The sequence below is a fragment of the Aptenodytes forsteri genome, unplaced genomic scaffold (assembly GCF_000699145.1).
Source record: "Aptenodytes forsteri isolate BGI_AS27 unplaced genomic scaffold, ASM69914v1 Scaffold9, whole genome shotgun sequence".
NCBI classification, from domain to species: Eukaryota; Metazoa; Chordata; class Aves; order Sphenisciformes; family Spheniscidae; genus Aptenodytes; species Aptenodytes forsteri.
The window spans coordinates 4,974,214-5,000,109 of record NW_008796217.1 but is presented as its reverse complement, the minus strand read 5'-3'; the positions used below and the strand labels follow the sequence as shown (position 1 = coordinate 5,000,109).

General features: G+C 35.5%; 1 protein-coding gene across 1 annotated transcript in view; it reads left to right on the top strand.

Moving 5' to 3' along the window:
- The window catches only part of TOP2B (topoisomerase (DNA) II beta), a 71,271-nt gene that overhangs the window by 5,208 nt on the left and 40,167 nt on the right, over positions 1–25,896 (top strand). The window contains exons 2-8 of the mRNA XM_019474481.1: positions 13,856–14,029; positions 14,713–14,803; positions 16,881–16,944; positions 18,220–18,365; positions 19,132–19,229; positions 20,517–20,729; positions 20,811–20,984. Of these exons, the coding sequence (XP_019330026.1) occupies positions 13,934–14,029; positions 14,713–14,803; positions 16,881–16,944; positions 18,220–18,365; positions 19,132–19,229; positions 20,517–20,729; positions 20,811–20,984 (882 nt within the window). The 5' untranslated portion in view covers positions 13,856–13,933. The remainder of the gene's footprint in view (positions 1–13,855; positions 14,030–14,712; positions 14,804–16,880; positions 16,945–18,219; positions 18,366–19,131; positions 19,230–20,516; positions 20,730–20,810; positions 20,985–25,896) is intronic.

The following is a 25,896-nucleotide window of genomic DNA, read 5'->3' as shown; positions in this document are numbered from 1 at the left end:
TTCTTGTATATTGTGGTGTCGGCGGGGGTGGGGTGGTGGTGGTGGTGGTGGTGGTGGTGGGAAGTCTTACATTGTTGCCAAGTCTTGTTTCAGTGCTTGTCTCTTGCTTTTTATAAGCACCTATCTTTTCTTTTGCTATTATGTTGACCAGAGAACTGGGTTTTTTCTGTGCACTGTATGCCCTCCCCTCCCCCTCTTTTTTTCTTTTTTACTGTTGTACAATGGAAGGTAGGTCAGACCTGAAATAGGTGCCCCAGTATGTTACTATTTACTTTTATTAAACATAACGCGTTTTGTAGGCTTTGGAGCTATGTAGTATGTCAACAGTCAAGGGGAAGCAAGCATTCCCTCTTGCTCTTGTTGAATTTCCGATTCTGGTGCCCCTAAGGAAGCAGTGTTGCAAAGAGATGTGATGACCCTCCTGAATATTCTAGCACGAGAGGGAAATGTTTGTGGCTCAATTTGGCGAGTCAGACACAATAGTTCTGAAGAGGGTTTCATTAGACGTTATGGCTTGCCTGCCAAAATAAAGTTGTCTATCCTCCATGCCACCATCCAGTGAAATGCTTTTGTCGTCTTCTTGCTGGTCCAGTCTTCTCCTTGTTAGAGAGCTGAATAATGCAGGGTCAAAGAAGTGATAGAGATGATATCACGTAGAGGCTTGGTGGTGGAACAAGATCGGGGCTACCTCTTTGACTGCAACTGAGCCAGTCTTACAGCTTAATAACATGCATCTTCACCCTGTGTATTCTGAGCTGGGAGGAAAACTTGTTCTAGTGTAGGTGAAAGAATGCTGAATGCATAGAAGTAGGGAACTAAATTGTAATGAACTCTAGGAAGGAATGTATATCTTGGGGGAAGGGAGGGAAGTTGATTTAAGAAAATACATGGGGGGTTACTTTAGGTGTTTGGTGGGGAAGGTGTACATTCAAACACCTTCTGTCTGTCTAGAGTTGTGTGTGTATACATTTAATTTCTAAGCTACCTGTGCTGTATTAAAGGTTAAATAAGGGATTACTTTATTTGGACAGATAAAGTAACCTTTCCAAATAAAAGAGTATATAAGTAGTCTAAGGTAGGCAGTTTAGGTTTGGAAAAAAATATGGTTTAAATCTAGTATTTTATTTTCATAGACTTTATTTTCCAGAAGTAGATCTTTCCCTTGCATGTAAACTGTCTTGTGTGTCTACGTGCAAAACTGGTCTTCCAATGCATGTTTATATTTCAATTAATTAAAAACAGCATGTGTGGTTCATAGCTGATGGATATGAGTAATTCCATCTCTGGGAGTGGGTTTTATACGTATTATAAATTATATAGAGAGAACCTGGAAATGAAAACTGGTACAGAAAACTTAATTTTTCCTTATTTAAAATAGTAAATTTCTTGTAAGTCACCCACAAAGAAAACATTCTGCACTATATAGGTGGTTTGAAAGTTTTCAAAAGCAGATTGAGCAAAAATATGTAGTTCTAAGTGTGGATAACTGTGTGAAGAAGCCTGTTTCGAAAATTGTATGCTTGGAGACTTAGTGGTGTCCTCTCAAGTACATATAGTGAAACCCAGGTATTTTGGAAGAATGTATTTTAATACTGATATCCCAAATTTAAAGTGAATATTAAGTCAAGGCATGTAAAATGTTTTTACAGAACTTTGAAAATAAATACTAAAACTTAAAATATAATTTAAGTTGTAGCAACCAAGGAAGGTGTCAAGATTAAACATACCAAATAATTGTTGTTTTTATAAATATAGGAGAAAAGCATTCCTCAGAAGCAAAGTGATAGACCAGCTCTTAGTAATAGTAATTTTTGTTCAAAATATATTTCTTTGCCATTTTCTTCAGGTAGTTCAGTAATGAGTACTCAAAAGTTTGATGTGAAAAGCAGGGAGAGATTCCTCCCCTCCCCAATAAGTGAGGATCAGATCTGCTAGTTTTAAAACTTCAGTGTGATTGCAAATGCTTTTACTCTTATGAACTGAGTCCTTTTAAGTTATGTTTTGAAGTGCATGTTGTTAAACTTTTTCTATTATATCAGCTCATCTAGTTTCATCTAATAAAGCTATTTTAAAATGCTGTCTGTGTCTTAATGCAATTCCAATTTACATATAAATACAGTTTGCCACTGAAAGTAAAGTACTACTTTTAATTTTTTTATTTGTTAAAATGATAAATATGCATATTTGTTACACTGTACACATCTAAGCAATTCTGTGTTTTTCGCCACAAGTAAGAAAAAAGGGCATTAGCAAAGTTTTAGTGTAAAGGCTGCTTGAGTTATAACATGTTTGAAAGGTTCAGATCTAAACATCAGATCTATATTTTCCTTTGTTGGACATAATTTAAAAAGCTACCTTAAAGGGGGGGGGAAGTTGTAAAAGAGGATTAAATTGTTTAATCTACGTGTGTTCTTCCTGATTTGTGAGGTAGAATTTCAATTGAGATATTAAGCAATCTTCCTTTCATGGAAGCTGTGTGTCTTGAAGAGGTACTGATTTCTTTTACTCATTTTTTTTTAGTGAATGAGTGGGCCTGGTTAGACTGAGGCTTCCTGTTCCTTCTTTAAGACATTGAACAGTTGTGAGAAGAACAGGTGCATGAAAAACTGCACAAATGTCTGCCTTAGTGAGGTGCCAAAAACTCACACATGAGCTTTCTCAACCTGTGAAGGAATCTTCAAGGAGAAAACAAGGAACAATATCTTCTTGTCATGACAAAATTGCAGGAGCTATACGATAACATTGAAAAGTTATTTTCTTATAAATCAAAAGAAGCCGGGATAAAGTAGGGGAAAAAACCCAAACAAACCCTCTTGCAACCAGATAACTTGATATGTAATGTTTCTATAAAAGCAGATAGAATTCTGGGGTCAGCCTCTAACGAGAGCATCTTTACCTATGAGAAATTGGTAGTGTGAGCTTCACTGGAGATATTGGAAAGCAGCTGTCCAATCCCTGGTAGCTCTAGGGTATGTTGACTTTTAGGGAACATAGTGTAGTAGTGTATGAACATTTCAGTCTTGTGTTTATTCCCTCGGTAGTTGTGTACCATGATATAAAGATACAAGAATGGCAAGGTGTCTGGGGAAAAATAACACCATCTTAGACCAGCTGATACAGAGAGAGTTCTAGTGCATGCAGTCATTCAGGCTATTGCCTCCATGCATCAACACAGAGCTTTATGTCGGCTGAGGAGTTTTTCCTCATATGCTATTTAGTGATTCTAACTTAAAGTCTTTTCCACCACTGTTCTATTACAGTATTGTCATGAAAACTTTGAAGTGTTAAGTCACGATCTTGGAGTAAAATGGAGGCAAGTTGCTTGGAGGAGAGCAGTTGCAAGAAGTGAGGCAGTTATTCTATTTTGTTATTAAGCAGACCTGGGAGAGGATTTTTCTTAAACGCACAAATAAGAGACTGTATAAGCACGTGACGAATCAGCGGGGGCGGGGGGGGGAAGTTCCTTACCTGGGTTTGCTGGTGGAGAGGGAGGGAGGTGGTCCAGATACTTGAGAGAAAGCAAACCTGAAGTTGTATCATGTTAACCTGCCCTTCCTGATACTAGTTAAATCTTTCAGAATATGCCAAGTAGACTTTATTCTTTGCCAGTTGAGTGATAAACATACATGTCGGGTAACAGAAAGATGATGAAAATGCTGAACGATTTAAAAATTAATCTCAAAATATATTTGAAATTATTTTATGAGTCTTTTATATGGTACCTTTTATGGAGGGGTGAATTCTTCTGCCTGCCAAGATGCAATTCTTAAATTGCAGATTAAAGGGTAGAGTTTTGATGATCTTCAAGATCGTCAGCATTTTTAATGAGCAATCCTGAAAGGCTTTTCGTAGTAACTTCTGTGGGAAAGTTGCTGTGGGAGGATGAATGGCTGAGGAAGGGGGAGCTTTGGAACAGTGCTCAGGCTTTTTTGACTCATTGCTATCTCTGTTTTCCTCCTTCTGAATTGTTGTAAATGTCTGGAACACCAAACCTGTGTTCCTTTCTCATGGAGTTTACTACAGGATTGAGACTAGAATATGTAGTATATTTATGAGACTTGTAAAACACTTCAAGATTTGTAAAATCTCCAGAGGAACAGTAGATGTTGCATAGTAGGAGTTGAACAATTAAACTCAAGCTACTTTTTAAAAGAGCACTGGATTCATATTTACTTTAACGTGGCAGAAAATAATAGATTTTGAAAATACAGAATGCCAGAAAATGTGGCTGTGTTAGCATAGGTATTTCTAATAATAAAAAACCCAGATGCATATGTTATTGTGGAGCAAACTGTGGTATTTGAGAGGAAGCAATGTGATCATTATTCATAAACTTTTAGAGTTTGTTCTATGTTTGGAACAGTTTTTAAAAAAACACCTCATTAATTTCCACTTATGTGGTACCTTGTGTTAAGTAAATATGTTGCTATTGCTTTTCTGTTGAAGATTGTAGGGAGCAGACTTTTAATGATTACTACCAATCATACTGTGCTCCTTTTTAGGGCACCATATATGCTAGAAATACAAAAACCTCAAGGATCATGGTCAAGGTGTTTAGTATTTCAATGCAAGGTAGACATGCAAATAACATAAAGGTATACCAATCCTAATATACTGATAGCTGTTACATTCATGAGTTCAAAAATTCTTTGATTCTATTGTACAGTGGAGAATTGCTTCTTATTGAAGAGTGCAGTTGGATAAGTAACCTCTAAGTGATGTTTGGGCTCTCCTCTATCACTAATGTAACATGACTAGTAATCCTGAGGCTGACTAGAGAAGACTGGGCTTTGGGTGTTGTGTAGAATAAAATCTTCATGTGTGGGTTCAGTCACTTCTTCCAGTGCATCGCAACTTGACTCCTGTTCCGTGTTGTTATGCCAGTTAACGTGAGCTGAAAAACTAGCCTGTTTGGTTTGCTCTCTCTGTGTATTCTCTTGCAGCATGAATGTCTTGAATGTTGTCTTACTCATGCCTGAAGCTTTTTCTACAGTTATTTTCTACAGTTAGTTTATTAATCTGAAGATAGTTCAGCAGAGTAAAAATACCTTGTGGTACAATATGGGTTCAGCTGGCCATAGAACCCGTAGGATCTAAAAGGAAAGATCACAGTCCTGTTCTAGGAATATGGTATTTAACATACAGCCTGAATGGGTTTCAAAGATTTTGTTCATCAGAAGGATCGATCAGGTTGTGTCGTTCCCTTTCAAAGTAATCTTTGCAATTGGGAAATGTAAATGTGCCGAGAGTCTAGAATACTTTCACAGCACTCCAACTGGTGATGCAGTAAAGCATTAAAAAGGGCAAAGATATGGGAAACACTGAGTTATAAAGAGGTGCTGCCAGATGCTGATAACCTGAAGTTCTGATGTCAGTACCTCTAACTTTTTGATTTCTTGGCTAGTGAAGGGCTTGTGTATGAGTTGGCTGATGCAACAGTGGACCAAACAGATTTGGTCATTCAGTAACCAAACCGCTTCATTCAGTGGTTCCAAGGATCACAGTTCTAAGAATCAGTAGGAAAACTGTCTTAAGTTGTCTTAAATTTTAACATGAATAAATTCCTTTTCCGTGAGAGTCAGGTTTTTTCCTTCTTTGTCTCTGAATTTTAGCTGAAAAAACAGATTCTTAAAAGATAAATTTGTTACCGAAGCATCTGTAGATATACTTTTTGATACTAGATAAACAGTATCAAAATTCAGTATTGGAATAGCGCTTGTCAGTGGATAGACAACTAAAAAATTTCAGACCCTTAAAAAATTTAACAGTAAAATTCAGTTAAACTGTCATCATGCATGAGCAGATGTTAGACACTTGCTTTTAAAGAAAATAATAAAGATCAGGATCTGAATGTACTGTTGATTGTATTTCAAACCTGGGCCAAATAAAGCAGAACTGTTGCTGTAGTAACTTAAATATGAAGTCACTTACACTTATATTAAAACAATATACATCATTTTCTGGTCAGAAGTAATTATAGTGAGCATACATGTTTGCACAGAATTGGTATTCTTTACTTTTGAAAAGTCTTGTGGAGAAAGCAAATCCCTAAATTTTCATTTAAATCTAGTGTGCTATTATATTGTGCATTAATAATACTAAAATAGGAATGATGATGCTTTTTGGACCAAACAGATTTGGTCATGTAATAACCAAACCGCTTCATTCAGTGGTTCCAATCACAGTTCTTCTAAGAATCAGTAGGAAAACTGTCTTAAGTTGTCTTAAATTTTAACATGAATAAATTCCTTTTCCGTGAGAGTCAGGTTTTTTCCTTCTTTGTCTCTGAATTTTAGCTGAAAAAACAGATTCTTAAAAGATAAATTTGTTACCGAAGCATCTGTAGATATACTTTTTGATACTAGATAAACAGTATCAAAATTCAGTATTGGAATAGCGCTTGTCAGTGGATAGACAACTAAAAAATTTCAGACCCTTAAAAAATTTAACAGTAAAATTCAGTTAAACTGTCATCATGCATGAGCAGATGTTAGACACTTGCTTTTAAAGAAAATAATAAAGATCAGGATCTGAATGTACTGTTGATTGTATTTCAAACCTGGGCCAAATAAAGCAGAACTGTTGCTGTAGTAACTTAAATATGAAGTCACTTACACTTATATTAAAACAATATACATCATTTTCTGGTCAGAAGTAATTATAGTGAGCATACATGTTTGCACAGAATTGGTATTCTTTACTTTTGAAAAGTCTTGTGGAGAAAGCAAATCCCTAAATTTTCATTTAAATCTAGTGTGCTATTATATTGTGCATTAATAATACTAAAATAGGAATGATGATGCTTTTGTTTAGCTATTTAATAGGAAGATGAAGCTATGTAATTCTAAGAATGTCGTTTCATGGTGCAACTAAGCAATCTAATGATATCTGCTGAAAAGTATGGGTTTTTAACCTTATCCTCCTATCTGTATATTTCTGCTCTTTTTGTTGTACCAGTACTTGTCTGATTCTCTAGCAAGTTTGTTCAGGAAAATAAGCCAGCGGACAACTGGTTGCTTCTAGTTGATGAAAAATGGGGGGAAGGCTCCGTTTGCTCCTTGAACTGGCTTACTGTGAGGTCGGTTTGATTCTACTATATGGAATGGAGAAGCAGGGGAGGAGGGGAAAAAAGAAGGATTTTTTCCATTTCTGCAGCAATTAACTGTTGTGTTTTTCTGTAATGGGGAAATCTGACCATCCTCAAGCTATTCTATAACTGAATCATCATAACAAAACTCTATGTAATGTGATCCTTTCAGAGTCCAGAGTGAATTGTCCAAACCAGGAGACAAAACATTTAGGAATTTAAAATAAACACGTTAGTCTCACTGGAGTGAGACTAGTTCTGCGTGAGTTTACTGGGAACTCCTTCCTACGGTCAGCTTTGGGGAGGATACGATAAAGAGATTTAGTTCATGACACTAATGGCATGCAATGGTCTATGGAAATTTGCTGTGGTAACAGGGAACTGTTACTTTTGTGTGTTTTCATCTTGGCAGGAGAGCCAAACCATTTGTTAAACACAGCAGGAGAGTGGTTTATTTTGAAACTCCCTCCAGTTTTGTTTTCATGGTGGGAGGTATTCTCAGCCAGAGTTTTCTTTGGGAAAATTGCAAAACGTTTAGGTAACAATGTATTCATCATCTGCTTTTCTAAGGCAAGAAGAGGCCGTTATGATCCAATATATAACACCACACTACAGTCAAGTGCATGTTATCCATAGAACTACCTAGTAATTACCATATTGCACCTATAAACTTTTTTGAGGTATAGCATATCTTCCTCAGAAGAGGTAGGTTTTTTTTGAACTGTAAATGTTAGAAAATCTACCACATCCCTGGATTTCATTACTTAATTAACCTCCCTAGGTTTTACAGCTTAATTACACTCAATTTACTGTCTTGTCCCACTAAATGTGCTTATCCTACACTTTATTTAGGGGAATGTAGGACACATGGCACGTCCTTTTCTAAATTCTTATGTCCCAGGGCTGCATTGGCCTTTCAGGAGAACAATCGTTGCATGTAGTAATTTCAGGAGTTTAAGGCAGAAAAGCCAAAGTGAAGGTGTAACTTCTTGTTCACGTGCTAATGTGTCTGTTCATTTATGCTTGTCTGCCAATCTAGAAAATGAGCCCTTTTTTGCCACTTAATATGGGGTGGAAAGAATGGGCAGACTAAAGAAAAATGGCTTTTGGGTTTTTTTTGTTTCATTATTTTGTTGTTGTTATTGTTTGGAGATAGTTTACAGTGTGGACATAAGGCGACAGTGGCCAATACAGGATCAAGTCTGTGTAAGTGGGGAGAGACATTAACATTTTTCAGGATTTTCAACTTCTTGTGACAGTGTGAAATTCAGCTACTTAATAAAAGCAAAGCTTCCACTTAAAGTAAGGAGTCAAACTAAAGATGTATATTCCAGTTATGGCAACATTGAAACTGATGATGAAACCTACGTTCTTTGTAGCTCTACGTTTTATTGTCTATTTAGACAGGAATAGCTTTTCTCTGGGGCTGCCAAACTGTCCAGATCAAATGTGTATTAAGACAGTGTGTTGAAGTACAGCTGTTTGCAGCATAAGTAACCAAACTCAGCATGGTGACTCAACATGATTTTGAAACGCAAAAGAAGACAACATGACCCAGTTTTCATAAAAAAAAAAAAAAAGCAATAAAATTCTCTGACACAACATGACCCAGTTTTCATAAAAAAAAAAGCAATAAAATTCTCTGACGTAATATGGATGTCACGCATGCTCTGTTTTATGCAGAAATTTCAATGGAGGAGACTGTAAGAAGAAAAAACATGCAAAATGTGAAGAAAGAAGATGCCAAAACCAAATACATGAGTTCTTATGTTGAAGGTAGACAGTAAAAGTCTTGTTGTCAAACTGTCGTCTATTAAAGGCTACTTGGGTTCCGACTCTTGAGATCGCAAAGGGAAAGAATGACTATAGCTTTCACACAGTACTAGATAAATTTATAGCAAAAACAACTCCAAAAGAGAAATCATTGCAATCATACTGGAGAAAGCAGTTACTGTAATAAAACATGGTTATGATAGCATGCACAATAGTCTTGATGTAGTAAACTGAGCAGCAGCTGCTATCAACTGAGAATCAGTATGTCCTTCCATACAGTTACCACCATGCTGTGTTTGTTAAGAATGTCTAAGATGCTCGTTACATCTGAGGTCACAGTACGAAGTGTAACTGCATGTCTATAAAGAAGGACGCACAGTGCAATTCCAAACTGCTTAAGGATGGTCATCTTGCTGACTTACATGTATGTGGATGTGTATATTCGTCATCAGTCTGGAGGGTTAGAAAGTCTGAAAGACTATCAAGAATCTGTAAAAGTCTTGAATGTCAGAAGAATGTTGGGAAAGTCAAACACTGTGTCAAAAAAAAAAAAATTAAGATATAAAGAAGGACGCACAGTGCAATTCCAAACTGCTTAAGGATGGTCATCTTGCTGACTTACATGTATGTGGATGTGTGTGTTTGTTCTTCGTCTGTCTGGTTGGTTAGTCTGTCTGACTGTCTATCATCTGTAAAAGTCTTGAATGTCACAAGAATGTTGGGAAAGTCAAACACTGTGTCAAAAAAAAAAAAATTAAGAATTGGCGACATTAAGATTGTAAAGCAGACCCTGAAAATTGGGTAACCTGCTAACAAACAAACAAAAAACAGACTTACTGTGAAGCAGAAGACTTAAGCCCTTTGTGACACTTGGTTAATTCTCTTTAGGGTTTTTTTCATGAAACAACAGCTGGTGCTGGTTTGAGAAGTGTTGTTGGAGCTCTAACAATATGAAGAACTTTCATACAGGGCAGAATACAAAAGGCATTCTTGAGACAATTCCAAAATATACAGAAGAGATTGCTAGTTTAACAACACTGCAGTTTAGTGCTTGCTCAGTTTAAAAAAATAAAAAAGTCTTTCCTGCTATATTTACTTGCACTTTAAGTAGTAGAAATTCAGCAGATGAAAGCACTTTTTTTAAGTTATCAAGAAAAACATAATAGGAAGACTGCGGAGGATGTTTATGTCCATAGATCTATGTCATGGATTTGGTGATGAAGATTTTCCTCCATTTCTGGGATGAGTTCTAAACATCACTTGAACTCTATAAATGTCCATTCAAGATGGAGATACAGGGATTCAGAGTTGGTCTTCTGTTTCAGAATACAGCACAGCCCAAAAGGATTGGTCTGGGAAACTGCAGTTCTGTGGACTTCTGATGCTTACATGCCTGCATAGTAACATTAGTTTATGTAGTTGAATACTTTCTGGATTTTGTTTTTATGCTTATGTTTCAATAGTGTGTAAGTTAAATAAATTCTGAATGTTTATAACATGAGTATTTTTTGCATACAGAAGATATACTATACTTGGAGGATTGTACAAATACAATCTGTCCTGCTCTATGACAGTGAAACTTAAATGTTTAAGTAGAGCATACTGAAAAGGTGTTTGTGATGTCTTAGTAAAAACTATAGAATTAAAGTTCTTTAAGACTTTTTTCCCTTTTTTTTTTTGTAATAATCACTGATCAGGAAGAAAAAATGTTACGCTGATCTTTTGTGTGTGTTTTTTCCCCCTTCTTAAATCATACATAGTCATGTTCTAATTAGTGTGTTATAAAAGATGAGACATAGCTGTCACAGGGAGTAGAGTAACAGAAGATCCTTACTACTGCTGAGTTAAAGCAAGCTCACTGTTCCCCAAGAAGTGACACTTCTGCAGGACTAGCTCTTTTCAGGCAGCAAAGTTTGTCTAGGTGTGACCTCTATTCTCTGTCAACATGACAACAGTCTGGCAGTAGCATCTCAACAGAAATCGTTTTGATACTCTATACATGTCTTACTGATAAGTTGGAAAGTATAAGATCCTCCAAGTTGTCAGTAGGACTTTCACTGGAAAACAGAAATGCATTTCCTAGTGTTGTATTAAAGGCAATGGCTTGTAGGAATCCCTGACCAATAATTCTATTCTGTAGTAATTTTTCACAATCTAGAGGTACTCATTCAGTCACAATAAAATGGACTTTTTCTAATCTACTGACTTTTGCAAATATGTTATGGGACAAGTAGAGCTATTGGAGATAGGAAAATTGTAGCCTAAATTTATTAGGCTGATTTTAGTTCTTATTCTGTATTCACGTGTTACTGAATTGTGATGCATGGTTAGACCCCCCGTCCTCAGATGCTGTACAAGTAGAAGTATTTTAGAGAGCTGTCTCAGAACAATCATAAGAATACAATACTGATGTACATGACAGCTGAAAAATGGGCATGTGATAACTGCCCATCATGTACTTCACTGACTATAAAAACCTCTTGAAGCCTAAGAATTGGGAGCAAATAGAAGAGTTCCATTTCAACAAGATTCTGGTGGTCTTTACACCTGTAATTCTTTTGCTTTCTATATGAATTGCATTTCCTGTCTTCCCTTCTTTCAACGCTTGCTTCTACTTCATCTGATAAATATTATTTTCTTTTCCTGCTGATCACTGGTCCTTTTAGAACAAGTGAACATAGTAGAACAGTGCTAACAGAGCTATGGAACCAGTAAGTGAGCTAAGGGTGACTCCTATGAGGTATGATGTCAAAGATGATCATAAAGTAAAGCCAGTAAGGTCAGAAAAATATTAAAAAAAAAATGTTTATATACACATACAGTGAAGCTCGTTGGAAGCCTGGACATCATTTACAGAAACTTACGTTGCAACTATTGGCAATGCTTCTTTAGTAACAATTCTCATTCCTCCTTTTCCATATATCAGTGTAATGTTTCTATTTGCAAAGTCTTGTTTCTTTTCTGCTTGCTTAGCTGATCCATGGCTAATCGTTTTAGGGGGGGGTGGTGGGGTTGTTGCAGTTTAAGACCAAATGACAGTGTGGAGACTAAATTAACTCGGATACCAAAACGCTACTTGTCCCATAACATATTTGCATATATATAATCATATGTGCATGTGATTTTGCAACTTCCCTGTTTGGTGGGAGATGTGACGTGCTCCAGAAGAAAAGTCATGAGAGTTAGTGTTGTGGTTCCAACTCTGCTGCATGTAATCCTGGTGCAGGATTGTGGGGTCACCTGGATTCTTTCCCCCTCTTACTTTGGATGCTGTCAGTTACAGGACTGGGTAGTAGAGAATATTTGATTCTCATTTGGCCTGTTCGGGTTTACTCAGGGCCAAACAATTGGTTGTTGTCATCACTGGTGTACACAGTCTGCTTGTTTCAAAGGTTCTTGAAATATGTGTTTCATAGCATTTCCATAAATAAACTAGAAAAATGTGATCTCTATAAATGGAAGAGAAAGGTAATTTCCCTTGTTCTGAATACAATGAAATGCTTTATTCCTGTGCCTGCTAAGAGGAAAGGGGGGAAAAAAAGCATCAAAGCTTAAATAGTAGAAGCTGGAGAAGACAAATTGGAACAATACGGGGAGAATTGTCCTTGTTAATCGTATGCTATAGGTTGGTGTTTGGCCTTTTTGAGTCTGCTGAAGTTGTTTGGGTGAGTTCAGTATCCTTTGCTCCTTGTTCCTATGTGCTTATATGCTTTTTTACCCTTTGCTTTCAGTGCTATCTGAGGCTGCAGCAAAGGCTGGACTGGGAGAGAACTGATGATACTTTCTTTGGGCTGACAAATTTATGTGGTGACTGGTTAATCCAGGATTGGAGTTTAGCCTATATTTACTTTATACATAGGTTTACTGGGGAACAGCTAAATGGGAGTAAAATATTTACCTGAGTGGCAAGTGGGGTTTGTCCTCATTATTTGTTTGTTGATGGTTTTTACTGGCCATGTAACACCTGCTTCAAAGTTGGTAAACCCCCTGTAAGAGAAGGAGACTATTTCAGGTATTAGGCAGGTGGTGACATAATTTTTTTCTGTTATGTCTGCTAGCCAGGCAAATAAACCATGTGAGTTCAAGTTATGTTTATTGGTATTTTTAAGATAATTCCAATTTACAGGTAGGAATGTATACTGTAAAATGTCATACTTAGTCTCTTGGTAGATATGCTCTTACTGTCTCAGAATGGGGCTTTTCTATGTTTGGTTGCTCTGAGAGATTTGAACTTTTCCTTTTGTGTGGTTTTAGTTCAATGGGGGAGGTATTCATCAGGAAAAATTTGCTGGAAGATGCACGAAATCCCTGTATCCTCCCCCCAAAAGTGGATTAGTTTTCTGTAACACTGCTTGCTCTTCCAATCGAGACATTTTTCATCATCTCCAGTCATGTTAGGCTTGAATTCTATTTAAATTACAACATTAGCCTATGTGATTCTCTTTTTTTTTTTTACAATCCTTGGCTTATTTCATCAGAAAGCATTCTAAACTGTGATTGTATCAGGTTTAATTACTTCAGTTAAATAGAGAATGTAAATTGAAGCAAGTGAAAAGCCATAGGAGAGGCGTTACACTGTTTCTTAAGTCCCACTGAATGAATTGTCTGAACTAAAATGTAAAAGAGTAGTTTTACTGTTATTGTTCAGAACAGTATTCAGTGTTTTGGATTCAAATGCTTAAGCACAAAATGGATGTTATAAATACTTAACCTGAGGAAGTGGGTGTCTTTTGTAATATACTGTTGTTTCCTTATTTAGGTTTATCGTGCTTAGTAAATCACTAGTTTGAATATGTGACAATTTGTTAAGAAACTGTCACATAATTGTTGAATTTTTTCTGTTGAGAGGATAGTTTGATTTTAATACATCTGAAAACATTTAAATTATGTGACAAGTTTTGATTGTAATTTAAATCTCTGTCAGGTTTTGCTTATATCTTGAGAGTGACAGATTGAATGAATGAGGTTGATTGTTGGTGTCTTTCTTTTTTTTAGACATTATTTGATAATCAGATCAATGCTTCAAAAAAGGAAGACTCGGAAAGCATTAATAAAAATGACACTTCAAAGAAGATGTCTGTTGAGAGAGTTTATCAGAAAAAGACTCAGCTTGAGCACATCCTCCTCCGTCCAGATACCTACATTGGGTCAGTTGAACCATTAACTCAGGTAAGTGTCATTAAGTTTACAGTCTTAATAGTTTTTGTTGTTTTAATGAGGAAATGACTATTCTGGTTAATAAATAGGCAAATTTCTACTTTTCTGAGTATTCTGAATTATCATGCTAAAAACTGTGGTCATGTTTATCTATGCATGTGTAGGAAGGGGTCAAGAGAAGACTTTTTAAAGCAGTGCTTGGTTCACCTGAAAAAACACGCTCAGAAAATGTTGAAGTTCAGTCAAAACATAAACACACACCTACGTGTGTAAACACACAGTTGTGTGTGTGTTTACAAATATGCCTATATGCACACAAATATGTATACATATTTGTAAGTAGCATTCGCTTCAGGTCCAAAAATGCCTCGGTCTGTTTGTTTAGGTAGAGAACAGAGAATTTAAGCCTCCTGCTGGCACTTTTTCAGCTGTTTTTGTGAAGCTACAAATTGCTTCGAACTTCACTGTCTGTACAGTTGGAGTTCCCCACCAAGCAGAAAATGATGCGTTTTCATTATGGAAGTCTTTGTGGGTACAGTTGTAATTTTTGCCAAACTTCTGCTTCTGCTTTTGTCTCGTATGACAGCAGCAATGAGATTGGAACAGTAAAGTTCCTGAAGTAAATAGATCTTACAGAATCATAGACTGGTTTACCAAGACAGTAAATATTTGTATTTTGTTTTGTTTGCATGTAGTTAATGTGGGTTTATGATGAAGATGTAGGAATGAATTGCAGAGAAGTTACCTTTGTTCCAGGCTTGTACAAGATCTTTGATGAAATCCTTGGTAAGTATTTCTAACAATAATATTGCATTAGCATTATGGAGTACACACTCTTCTGAGAGCTCTCAAAGCACATTAATTTGTATCTAAGTTTAAATCACAGACTTAGAGTCCCACTAAACTGCAGTGCATGAAAATTTTAGTGCATTCCAGCACTACAGAACAGTTTAAAGAGGGAGGAGTGTTTTCAGTTGAACTTGTAAGACACTGTAAATATTTGTTACTGAATGTCTAAACTAGATCATTCTTTATGATCGATATTGTTACAAGATTTTAATCTGCAAAGTTCATCAGGGCCACAGTTTTAAGTAACGTTTGAAAGAAGATTATTCTTCTGAAAGAAGGCAACTGAAAGTTGTTTAAGTGTTAACTTAGATCATCATCTCATGAATCGGCAAAACTACCTCCTTCAGTACAGAATTATAGTGGTGGTGATGGTGATTCTTACCTGGATGATTTCTAGACTTCAGACAGTTTTAAAATGAATAAGTATCATACTGCCATTTAAAAGCATGGTGACTGAGGCACAAACAAATGATTTTTAGAAAATTCTGTCGTAAGTCCCTGAGTCACTATGACTTACTAGTTTATGATATTCTCTCGGTGACAGGCACACACTGAAGACTAACCAGCAGTAGAGATGTGCAACATCTGAACAGTGTGCTGTCTGCTGAACTGATATTTTGGGTTAATTGACATGAATTCTTGGGCTAATCAGTTTTTATGAAGTTATGTTGTAAGGATTGGCGGGATTACATCATAAGCTAAATTATGGTCTACTGAGGTCAATGGAAATTTTGTCATGACCTTCATTGGGTTCAGCACTTACCCACACCTCTAAAACTATGCTTTACAGCATTGCTGTCTTGGAGGCAATAAAGACTATATCTTGGCCAGGTGGAAAAGAAGGATTTTTTATTTTTGTTTTTTACTCATTACTTAATTTGAGAAATATGGGAATGAAAATCTTTCATCACTTCTTTTTTGAGTGCTGCCTCATAGATGAAATTTACAGGCTTTTCACAGGACAGAGTCACTTCCATCTTGTCCCATTCAAAAGTAAAATCATTATCATATCATTATCGTGGTACTGTATGGCTTATTGCTTCTTTATGTAGCACTGATAAGTGCTCCACAGAGTGTGGTTTGAGAGCTAGAGGTCAGTGTAATAATGTTATGAAAATTGGACGTTGTAGATATGCATACTTTTTAATGAAACCGCACTTAATGATTTTAGCAAAAGCACCTTGAAATATCTGATCTTATATTGAGATCCTTATAATCTATTAAGATATTAAGATACTTAAATTTTAATGGATTTATCTTCATGTCCCTCGATGTTTTGGGGTTTTATTTTGATCTATTTTGTGGGTGATGAAACAAATGCTGAAAATGATTGTAATGTGTTTTCATGGTTAACAGCCGTAGTTGCATTTCTGATTTCTGTTGTTTGTAGTTAATATACATTGGAGTGCAGTTTATTTAAATTGTGATCAAATGTTAACCTCCAGTCATCCTTCTTTTGATCCTAAACTGTGTAAACTGTTTAGGAACTAACTTACAACTGTTGGTTATAAGTCTCACAGGCTCTTTAGAGTTAACTTTTGCTGCAATCAAAACACTCCTTAATGGATGTGACTTTTTTAGGATGGGGTTTCAGTGGCAAAAGGATGTGTAAACTGACCTGGTGATGCATATAATTTCCTAGGGTTTTTAACATACATGGTGTAATAAGTTTAATAAATATCCAAACAAGTGTGGCAGAAGAATGAAGTGTTCAGTATGTTAAGAACAGTTATGAGAACAGGCTCACAAAACACACTTCTATATTTATTTCTAAGATAGTCTAACTGATAGTAATAGAGACAGTAATTATAAGAAGGTTGAAAAATTTCTTGCAGATACTTGATCATATTTATAGACTTCAGTAATAAGATACAGAATATACAAAAAGATACCACATTAAGAAATACCTGGACCATTGTAACTTGTGGTGGAATATGTATCTAATCAGTTTTACAGATCAAGTAATTAATTTTTGCTCCTAGAAAGTGTTAATTTTTGTTATTTTGTTTCATAGTAAATGCTGCCGACAATAAGCAGAGGGACAAGAATATGACTTGTATTAAAATATCCATTGATCCGTAAGTAAAAGCATATTTTCATTTACTTTCCTTGCCAGTGCTATTGTAGTTCAGGTTTGTACAAATCATGTTACTAAATGAAATTGGATTTTTTTAAAAACAAGTAATATTTTTGGAATTATTTCCATTAGTTTCATATTTTAAGATGAAGAGGTGAATTAAAAGTGGTTAACAGTAAGTACTACCATTCTGACTTTATAATAATTTGCTTTCCTAAATCACTCATTAATGTTTGATTGAATGAAACTTAAAACCAGAAGATTATAAAATTCATGATTAGATGAAAGCTTGGCAGTACCTAACTATAACCAGCCAGGTTACTTATAAATCATAAATACCAACCCTGAGGTTTTGTAGCAGTTTTGCACCTCTTGAACTTCTATGTTAACTCCTTTAGCATTAGGATAAGGTTATGTTTGAATTAGTCAGCTATATCACACTGAAACTGCAGATTGCAAATATGTCATTACCACTGTTTTTCGAAATTGAATACTTAAAGAGATACTTCCTAATGAGAAGTACCGTAGTTAAAATAGATGTTGATTGGGTTCCTTTAGTAGTACCTTTTCAGTGACATTTAACTGAATAATAAATGTTTGAGACCTAATTTTCACATGTAATCTTTAGGATAAATATACTGAGAAATAATTTTTCTGCAAGTTTTCCGTGCATTATCAGTTTCTGTAGGCCAAATTGTTTTTATTGTGGAGTGGGACGGAAATGGTAGTGTAAATCTGCCTGACCTGTCATGATTTTGAACTTTCTAATAGTCTGAAATAAAAATTCTATATGAGAGCTACAAGTATTAATGATGCCAGATGTTGATGGATTTTGGCATTGATGCATAAAATAAGTTACAATGTTTATCATAACTGGGAAATAACAGTTTTAAACAGATGATAACTTGACTGTGTCTGGGTGGACTTCAATGAAACCTAAAAAGCTACATCTCTAACTTACATATACTTCTGTCACTAAACTTCAGGACTCAGTTGCAGATCATGTTGATAGTGAAAGCTCTTCAAACAGATTTTTGGGGGCTAGTTTATGATACGAAATACTGTCATGTATGGGCAATTATGCTCCTTCTTCTAGGCATCTAATAAGCACAAAGAAGTGGTTTTCTTGTAATTAAAATTGATAGAGCTGTGAATAAATGTGGTAAGAATATGGTCTTTTATTGTATTTTATGTGGTTATTTAAACAGGTAAAATGTATGCAGGAGTCTGTTCTCAAGATTACATTAATTGGCTTAATGTCGTCACTGTTTTATAGGGAATCAAACATTATCAGCATATGGAATAATGGAAAGGGTATACCAGTTGTGGAACACAAAGTAGAAAAAGTATATGTACCTGCTTTAATCTTTGGGCAGCTGCTGACATCCAGCAACTACGATGATGATGAGAAAAAAGTTACAGGCAAGATGTTTTGTTTTATTCAATTAAGCCATTGTTTGCTTTTCAGTATGCTTTCTCTTCTTACTTTTTCTCTTTCTGTTCTGTTTCATAACAGATGATCACTTAGTCACCATTACGATAGTTCTGTTAGAGTAAAATGACTTAAAGAAAAAAAATCTTACTTTTTTAATATCAGTGTTTACAGAGAACTTTACATTTACATCTTTAATGTCAGTACTTATTATTCAGTAACAACATATTTTCATATTTTAATTATAACGCATGCAAGCATTTAAACATTTATGCTTTTGAAATGAAGGGAAAAAATAAATTTAATAAATTAGAGTATGATTTATTATCCTAAATGTGAAATAACCCTAATTTAGATCATTAATGAAAGTTAGTTCTGTTCTATCCTACCTTGTATATTTTGCCCATATTATGATGTGTGGTTGCAGAGTGATTTGGATCTGATCATGACCTAGTTTTCAGCTGATCAGGGTGTTGAGGTCACTTGCCTTTCAGCAAGCAACTGATAGATCAACCTAAGGGAAGCAATGGGAGCATCCTGGCCTTGGGGGGACGAGCAAACTGCTAATTTTTGGGGCAGAAGCAGTTGCACCAGATTGGAGGTAGTGTGAAACTCCATCTCTGGCATCCTTTGATAGCTGTTGACATGTGGCCCAACTTTTGTCTTATATAGGAACATTTTACTTCATTGGCATACTCTCTGAATATCATAAATACGGTTCTGCTGTGAAAAACTTACTGTATGTTGTTTTTTCAGGTGGACGCAATGGCTATGGTGCAAAACTTTGTAACATATTTAGTACAAAGTTTACAGTTGAAACTGCTTGCAAGGAATACAAACACAGCTTTAAGCAGGTATAGAAATGATCTCAACTTTTTTCCTTTGCTGTAATTATAAATTTAAAATTTAACACATTTTCTATATTTCTTGAATATTTCATGAAATGAATCATTTAACATTTGAATGGATGTGTAGAGTTTGCAGGCTAGGTAGTTCAGTCCATAAAATTGGTACTTCTGTGTATTAGAATTTAGATTTTTGTTAAGTAATATTTTTCTTGGGAGTGTTAAGTGACTAAAAATGAAAAACAAATTTCTTCTGTTAAAACTGAAGTATATTCATGTGCATGTGAAAAGGAATATATGTAATTGAAACATTTTGTAATTGCTGTTACATAGTCAAAAAGTCTTTCTACTTAGCTGTGCAATTATCTAGATAATTTTTTTATAGTGTTAAGAAAAAGATTTTTCGGTGTTTATGTCATGAATTTCATTAGCCTAGTTCCTAGGCTAACTAACCAAAGTTCCTTGGCTTTGGAGTCTTTCCCAGTTGGTGGTGTCCTTCTCTTTTTCTGGACAAGTAATTCATTTCTGGTTATGCTGTCATGTCACTACATAAACAATACATTTCAATGGTTTTACCTGTCTCTTTAAAAATGTAATATTTTCTGCTGACTGCCAAAAAGCAAATTAATATTGGTTTGAGTGTACTTTTTGAAAATGACATGCTTTACGACTTAGATAAAGTGCTATGTTTTCCAGTATTTCCAAAAATTGTGAAAATTTAATACAACTGAACTTTGATATATGCTGTGAGTAGGCGTTCTGCTTGGTCTTATAAATGTCCCCATGTTCTTAAAACAGGGAACAATACCAAGACTCCTGAGTCAAGTCTGAGCAAGTTGGTTTGTCAAGAAGCATGCTTTGGTACACTGCACAGCCACTAAGATGCTATCTCAGAGACAACTGTGTCTCTGCACAGGGACTAATTAATGTCTTTATAGAAGTGTGTAGTAGATTGAAAGCATTAAACTGATGGGCAATAAGGACTGTTTAGCTCGCTCACTTGTATCTAATTTAGTCAGTTCTGTGGTGGGCTCTATTTGCATTAGAATCATGTCCAGCAATGTAATGATACCTGCATATTTACAGAAACCACAAATCTGCTGTCACCCATGCTTGTGCAAATCTTGGTAAAGCAATTAACTTTATGCGTAGTGTTTTACCAGAGGAAACTTCTAAAAGAAGTCCGTGAGCTTTTTGTTGTGTAGCTGTTGCAATCCTAGCATAGCTGGAGAATCGAACAGAGGAGGAGGATAACATGTATTGTAAACTAACATCTAAAATATTTTGTTTCCAAAGACTTGGATGAACAATATGATGAAGACCTCTGAACCCAAGATTAAGCATTTCGACGGTGATGACTACACATGCATTACATTCCAGCCAGATCTATCTAAATTTAAAATGGAAAAACTTGATAAGGATATTGTGGCCATCATGACACGAAGAGCATATGATTTGGCTGGGTCATGCAAAGGAGTCAAAGTCATGTTGAATGGGAAGAAACTACCTGTAAGAGCCTCATTTAAAATATTTTAAGTGTACTGAGTATTTTATGCAAAGGATAGTAATTGTTATCTGTATTACTCATAGGTAAATGGATTTCGCAGTTATGTAGATCTTTACGTAAAAGACAAGCTGGATGAAACTGGAGTTGCGCTCAAAGTTATTCATGAAGTTGTGAATGAACGGTGGGATGTGTGCCTCACTTTAAGTGAAAAAGGGTTTCAGCAAATCAGCTTTGTAAATAGTATAGCTACCACAAAGGTGAGTAGTTCTATTAAACGATAAAAAATGTAAATGATAAAAATGTGTGCTAAGGTTATGCCCAGTCAAATATTTGATAAAAAAATACATCTGGGTTACTAAAAATAAATAGGTGAGATAATCCTTTGCATGAGAGGATCTGGCAGAGCAATTGAATGCAATCAAAATACATTCATAGCAGTATTTCTGAATATGCACTAGTTTTTAAAACACTAGTAATCATTATCAGTGATACTGATGTCTTACGTGAGCATACATGGTATTGATTAAATATAAAATGAATGGAACTATTTTATTCCTTCCTTTTTAACACATTGTAATAAAATAATTCTGAAATTAAGTTAAAAAAATATACGAACCCCTTTAAAGCTAGTAGTAGCAAGTTTTAGAGGGCAAAAATAGCTTTTGGTGTTCTTGAAAAATGGCTTTCCATTTATTGCTTTATGATGTATAAAACTGGCCTGAAATGTTGACATTAATTTTCTTTCATTTGTGTTTCTACATAAGCAGATCTAGGTGTTCTCTGTACTTATTAGCAACTATAGTAGTAGTGAAATATCATCATAGCAAATCTTCAGTTATGATGAAGCAGCAATATGCTCAGCATACTGAAGTACAATCTTCGTGCTTCACGAATTGCTGGAGTGGTCAGACACCAAGGCAATCACCTGAAATCAACTAGTGTAACTCTCATTTATGCCAGTTTGGCATGGCCCAGGTTTAGGGATCTGGGACCTGCCGTGGTGAAAGAGAGTCTTTGTCCTTTCTACTCTTCACAAATTGCACCAGATGAGTGATCTAACAGCAGTCAAGCAATTCTAGTGATTGGTGAGGCTGGTTTCAGGGAATCTTAGCCATGAGCTTCCTCAAAAGATGAAAGATAAGAATTTGTAATCAGACACTTAAAAAATGCTCCTTGCTCAGATCTTTTCTAAAAGAGTCAAAGAGAAGAAAATTCTAATGATGGTTCAAGTGGTTCATAAGCACCAGTGGTTACACTAAGAGGGGTCTTTAGTCTAGGCAGGTGCCCAGAAATATCAGTGTTAATCTTGGTGGTAGATGATGTGTAGACAGTGTTTTGGCGGTATATAATTTTTACTACATAACTTCCTCCAGTGTCATTGTCAATGTAGCTGAACCAGTCTTCAGTGGTAAGGGGGATAGTTTATTTAATTGTAGAATATTTACTTTCTAAGTGTGCATTTTAATTAAATGCTTGTCTGATACTTGTCAAAACTAGGGATAACAAACATATCTGGTAGTTGAAAGGTTAAAACTTAGTTTTAATTCAGGCCTCTTTATGCAACATAAAGAAGAAAAATAGCATGACCTTAAAGATGTATACAATACCTTTTTGAAGAAGCTGGCAATATAGAGAAACTTAATAATGTTTGATAATCAGGTGAACAAAGTGTATTTGAAAAAAATGAATACTTTTTGACTCCTAAGTTAAATATATTGCATACACTTACTCAAAGATTTTGAATTTGACTCTTTTGGATCAATTTTCACCCATCATGCAGTTACACATACATTGTTATCATATATTCTTTAAGAAAATTCATAGAAAAAGTACTGTGTATTCTTCAAAGGTAAGTGTTGTAATTTCTAGTTTTTCCCACTCTCCCGATCCATGCCTTATGTGTGTGACTGGATGTGGAATGTTCGGGCCGGTGAACCACCTCACCAGCAATTGATGTGCAACTACCCACTGATGAGACATAATGGCTAGTAACTAACTGCGTCAACTGCCTGTCCCCTTATCTGCTAACAGGTGAGGAGCTCATTTCAGCTGTTTTTTGGTTATTTATCGCTGTTTGCTGAAAGCTTTTCATTTCTGTTTCTGGATAAATTTCACCCAGTCGTAACTTCCCTTCCACCTTTTTTAAACTTGCTTTAAATTCCAAACAAGTTTTTTTTAGGTTGATGGGCGTTTTTTTGAGGGGTGTGTTAGAAGGTCAGGCAGTATATTGAGGCGCAACTCCCTTGTTTTGTTCTTGTAAATTTGTTACCTTGGTCAGGTCCCCATTTATTCACAATTTTGCCACAGTAGACCACCACGCAATTTGACTTCAGGCTCTGAGGCAGCATTTGAAAGAATGTTTGTAGCTATTACAGTTGTGCAGGTAACCTTTTGGTGAGACTTGTATATAAACTGATTAAACATGGTCTTCTCAAGTTCTCAATTTCAAATAGTAGCTGTAGTAGAAATTGTAGTAGAAACTTCAGTTATTAACGTAACAATCTAATGATATTTTTAATATGGCGGCACTGCTAACTGTAATACTACTAATCATTTTAGCAGAAATGCTCAGCTAATACAGATGCAAGTGTCAGATATTAGACTAGGGTGGAGGGAGCATCCCAGCCTGTTAAAATTTGCTGGAGTTCAGCAAGAAACTCAGGACCATTCCAGAGCTTGACTTTTCAGATTTATTCTAATAAAATAAACATAATAGAAAACATGCAAAAGAAAATAGGATTTTACTTGTATAAGTAATTCAATGAAAATTTCAAATTTATAATTAGCTCCTGAATTTGTTTGCCCTATGAACTATTTATCTGTCCGTAGAATTTAAATATGGCTTACCTCAGAATTAATTGAGGCTTTGGCTGTTGATGGCGATATGAATAGAATGTACATAGGAGCCAGTCTAAGCTTCATTTTTGAGATTTTAGTTGTTAGCATTTCATTAGATGTCTTTGCATCCTGAAGTTTGCAAGACTGGGATTCAGTCATAATGGTTACCTTCTGGGAAAAGAAGGTCATGCAGTTTTAGTGCTCTTTCTCATAATACAGTAGTCATAATAATCATTGACAGCCCTCTGGATTTAGAGGGTATTTTTCTGTATTAAAATGTAAAATGTACTGACAGTCGGGGCAGTTATAGGCTGTTATGCTTCTATAGTGGGTAAATGTGCCACCTACTGGTGAGATGGTTGAAGGTTCCCAACTTTGAGCTCTGAACATCCCTCACTCAATGCTACACACTAAGAATGGACACAGGAATGGGGAACTGTTATAGTAACTAATATCTTCTAAGAACAAGAATTGCTGGTAAGTAGCTAATTTTTGATGTGTCAGATGTTAGTTTTAGCAAAATATTTGAAGTGCTAAAATTGCAGAAAAAATATTGCTAAAGTTGTAAATACAAAAATATACTGAGATATTCCAATAAGCATAAGTTTTCAGTAATGTGATGAGTAAAAATAATGCACTTAAAATTGCCATTCAAATGTGGAATTTTTTTTTTTGAGCATGTAATTTGATATTTTCCTGTAGTAGCTTTTCTTTACAATTTTGGAAATGGTTTTATTTTGCTTTAAAGTGGAAGGATGTTGATGTATCAACTTTCACTTGAACTCTCCTATGCTGAAACTCTGTCATCCATATGTGAATAAAAACTGTTGTGTTTTAATTTTGGTGTTTTTTGGTTTGTGGTTTGTTTTGGTTTGGTTTGTTTTTTATTTAGAAGAAATGCCATGAAAAAATACTTGTATGTATGGTGCTTCTAAAACACACTAGTGGTTTGTGTTGCTGTTTAGTAGGTGACTCTAGAGACTGACAGAAACCATAGATGGTTTCTTTGAAGTGCAAGTACTGGTTTTGGTTATGACAAATAGTATTTACCATCTCAAGCTATTTTTTTTACCTCCTCTCTCTTTTTTCTTTTCATCTCAACTTTCTATATGAAGTTGAGAACACAGCTGCTATCTCCTGTCAATTTAACCACTTTACATCTTTATGCATCTGAAAAGACTGAAGCTCTGCCTTAAAATGTAGAATCCTAACTTTTGGGTTTTGCTTGCTAGTTCTTTCTTTTCCTCTGTCTTTTTGGCTGCTGTTTTTTTCTCGGTTTTGTTGTTTTCCATTTCTTATTTCTTATCTATCCTATACTTCCTCATACCCATCGAAAGCTTTTTTTATCCTCAGTTCTGTTTTTAAAACAGCTTTAAAGAAGGAGGGTTCTTTTGTTTGTTACCTGATGATGAATGTCTCCATAGAAGTGTTTTCTTTATTTTGTCTGTCCTAATGCAAATTGGTCTGAACAGGAACCATTATTTTGTCTGTATTTTTGTAAGGCACTAATTGATATTAAACAAAGGTGATCTTCTGTATAAAATATTGAGTGTTGAGTTAGGTATGTTTTAATTGTATAGGAGATGTGCTTGCATCACTCCATTCCTTGTTACAAGATAATAGATTTTAGTCAAAGCATTATGCCCCCCCCCCCCCAGCCACTAGAATTTAGCATTTTATTATTATTTGTACCTCTTCGTCTATAAATTTAAAGGAAGACATTTGAATAATCAAAATGTAAACAGCTTTCAGATAACCAGGGCTTTAGGACTATTCATATTTTTGACAACTTTCTGAAGAAAGCCTGCTATTTTACCTGTAAGGGAAGTTGTTTCACCTTGGACTTGTAAATATTTAAACATATTTATCATCATCGGTTTAGGCAATTTCAGTAGTCGTTGTTCCATAGAATTAAAGACTACAGGATACATACCGTCAAATACTAGTTCTTCCTAATCTGGAATGTTTTATCTATGTTACAAGTTTGTGCTGTTAGTGTGTTTCCTCAGCATTCAATTCTAGGACCAGTCCTTTTCAATATATTTATCAACAATCTGGATGCAGGAGTTGAATGCACCGTTAGCAAGTTTGCTGATGATACCAAATTGGGAGGTGCTGTTGACTCTCTTGAGGGACAGGAGGCCTTGCAGAGGGATCTAGATAGATTGGAGCATTGGGCTATGATTAATGGGATGAAATTTAACAAGTCGAAATGCCAGATTCTGCACCTAGGATGGAGGAATGCCGGGCACCAGTACAGATTGGGAGAGGAGTGGCTGGAGAGCAGCCCTGCAGAAAGGGATCTGGGGGTGCTGGTCGACAGCAGGCTCA